Source organism: Sphaeroforma arctica, assembly GCF_001186125.1.
Source record: "Sphaeroforma arctica JP610 unplaced genomic scaffold supercont1.4019, whole genome shotgun sequence".
Taxonomy (NCBI): Eukaryota; class Ichthyosporea; order Ichthyophonida; genus Sphaeroforma; species Sphaeroforma arctica.
Window position 1 is genome coordinate 1 of NW_014036539.1, and position 2,809 is coordinate 2,809.

The window sequence follows — 2,809 nt, forward strand, 5'->3', positions numbered from 1 at the left end:
TATAATATATACACACACACACACACACATATATATATATATATATATATATATATATTATACTACTACTACTGGCGTAAATAGAGTATACCACACTCCACAGTCTAGGAATACTTATGGACATTTATGAAACTGGAGCGTGGTAGATCCGCGAATGGTACTGTTCAATGTAGATGTCAACAATAAATACATAAGACAATAATAAATTAATATTCAACACAAAGAGGTGCAAATTCAACGGACAATACAATTCAAATGCCCAAGCTACACAAATGTCACGATCACACCATCTCATTCACACGCGTTATATAACTTGCATAGCTTCGCTTGTAGAGGACATTGAGGAAAATATGTGATGATATTGTTTGTAACAAAACATATTTAGAGTTTAAAGTCAATGTGGTGTTATGGTCTTCTCCTGTTCCATTGGCGACCTCTACCCCTTACGTTCGTATCCAATCACCAAGTACACTAACGGAATCCGAATACGCTGGCTGTGGGATACCTCAATGTGCTGAAGAAGTCCAAAGTTCACACATATACAATATCCGATGACGCGACATTCATATAATTATTGTGTATATATTTTATCACGTATTCATATGTACATTCCAATAGTTATTATGTATGTTTAATATCACGTATTCAAATGTACATTCCTATAGTTATTATGTATGTGTATTATCACGTATTCATATGCACATTCCTATAGTTATTATGTATGTATATTACCACGTATTTATATGTACATTCCCATAGTTATTATGCATGTTTATATCACGTATTCATATGTACATTCCTATAATTATGTATGTTTATTATCACGTATTCATTTGTACATTCCTAGTTATTATGTTTGTTTATTATCACGTATTCATATGTACATTCCTATAGTTATCATGTATATTTATTATCACGTATTCATATGTACATTTATATAATATCACACCGGACGAACTACCGCACGTTATAGAACCCAGACGACCCCCCCGTCACCTGCAGGTCTGGTTGTTGCTTCATCTTCGGTTGGCTCTGTTGTGACTGTAGTTGTTGCTGCTGCGGCATAGGCGGTCCATGCGGCTGGTGCATATTGGGTGGGTACATGCCTGGATGTACCGATTGTTGTTGTTGCTGTGGCTGTTGTTGTTGTTGTTGATGTAGTGGTGGCATGTTGGTGTTATGCATCACAGACATCCGCATGGGGCCAGCGTTGTGTGTGTTCACCATGGCGTTGCTGAACTGTGGGTGTTGTGGGTTGTATGGTTGTTGCTGTTGCGGGGGGTGGTTATACGGCATATTCCCATGCGGTGGCCTGTTCGGTACATTCGGCCCATTTCCCGGAGGCCTGTTCGGTACATTTGGTCCATTCAGCCCATTCCCCGGAATGCCCCGTCTCATACTACCACGCGTGGACTGTCTGTTGTTCTGATTCTGATTCACATTCGTACTCAACGCTTTCCCACTCATGCTCATACTCGACTCCGCAGAGCCCCCCGGAGTATTTTGACTCCCGCCCATCACGTGTACACTCGATTGTGATTGGCCAGGAGCCTTCATGTATTGCTCCGAGAGTGCTACCACCGTTTTCTTGCGCGCATTTTCTCGCCTGCGCTTAATCACTAAACAGCAACAGATACAGCAACACAGACAGCAACACAATAGTAGGCCCAGGGCGATGGCGCCGCCTACGTAGTACATGGTCATATCATCCTCTGCGGCTGTACTGTTGCCGGCGTCGCCGGTGGAGTTCAGACCCTGTGCCAGCGAAGGGGTGACGTACCGCGTGTAAGTAGGTATGCGTGCGAGTACGAGTATATATATATATATATACAATATATATATATATATATATATCTGCGGGTATATATACTCATAGGTGTATATACTTACAAGTATATATACTTACAAGTATATCTACTTTTGAGCATGTATGCTTACGAGTAGACATGCTTGTAGTTTAAAAGTATATATACATGATTGAGTGTACAAGTACATATGATCGTCAGTGGACTTGGTTGCAAATTAATGGGCAGTGCAGGACGACGTTCAGTGCCTTTGCCACCGGCATGCCCAATCATCGCGTGCGAGTAAGTGTGTGTAATTGCGTTAGCATATGTGCGTATGTGTGGAGGTATGCATGCTTGTGTGTATATGTATGGAGGCTTGTGTGTTTACACGTATATGCTCTCGAGTGCACTTGTTTGTTAGTTATAGGATACAGCATACACACAACACGGGGTTTTAGAGTTTTAGGGTTTTAGGGTTTAGGGTTCTAAACCCTACATCCATATCCACAATGCAAAACCCTACACGTAGCAGGCGGATTTATTGAGTGAAGGTGCCAAGACGTTACCTCTATAAGATCTTGGACTTTAGTATCAACACCGGCCGAGGTCCCCACTTTAACTTCTCCCGCGTTGCGCCTTCGTCGCGAGTGTCTGGTATCTTTCGAATTGCTGGTAAACGACATGTCGTCTGAGTCGTAAATGTCGCCCAAGTTATGCGAGGTCTCAGCCATGCGGCGCCGCCTGAGCTCAGTACTCAAACTACTGTCGAGATAGTCTACCAGTACAGTGAAGTTCATAGTCACCTCCCGCAACTCCGAGTCTGATCCGGCACAGGAGAACTCCTGCGTGTCATATGATCAGACAGTTCAGTGGGATATATACATATACGTATACATATACATACCATACACATACACACACACACACACACACACACACATATATATATATATATAAATATAGATATATATATATCTATATAGATAGATATATATAGATAGATAGATAGATATAAGTATATA

General features: G+C 41.5%; 1 protein-coding gene across 1 annotated transcript; it reads right to left on the minus strand.

Annotated features, from left to right (window-relative positions):
• Nucleotides 1–863: 863 nt before the first annotated feature.
• SARC_14003 (hypothetical protein) lies at nucleotides 864–2,630 on the minus strand. Its single transcript, XM_014291867.1, has 2 exons — nucleotides 2,354–2,630; nucleotides 864–1,755 (listed from the first exon to the last, which is right to left on the minus strand). Exons 1-2 carry the CDS (start codon nucleotides 2,582–2,584, stop codon nucleotides 958–960), a joined length of 1,029 nt encoding a protein of 342 aa, XP_014147342.1. The 5' UTR covers nucleotides 2,585–2,630; the 3' UTR covers nucleotides 864–957.
• Between the last annotated feature and the right edge of the window lie 179 nt (nucleotides 2,631–2,809).

Excerpts from the sequence above, each read along its gene's own strand:
- SARC_14003 (XM_014291867.1), bottom strand. The coding sequence starts at position 2,584 with ATGAACTTCACTGTACTGGTAGACTATCTCGACAGTAGTTTGAGTACT. Across the intron at positions 1,756-2,353 it reads AAGTCCAAGATCTTATAGAG|GGTCTGAACTCCACCGGCGA; the intron begins GTAACGTCTTGG and ends TCGCTGGCACAG.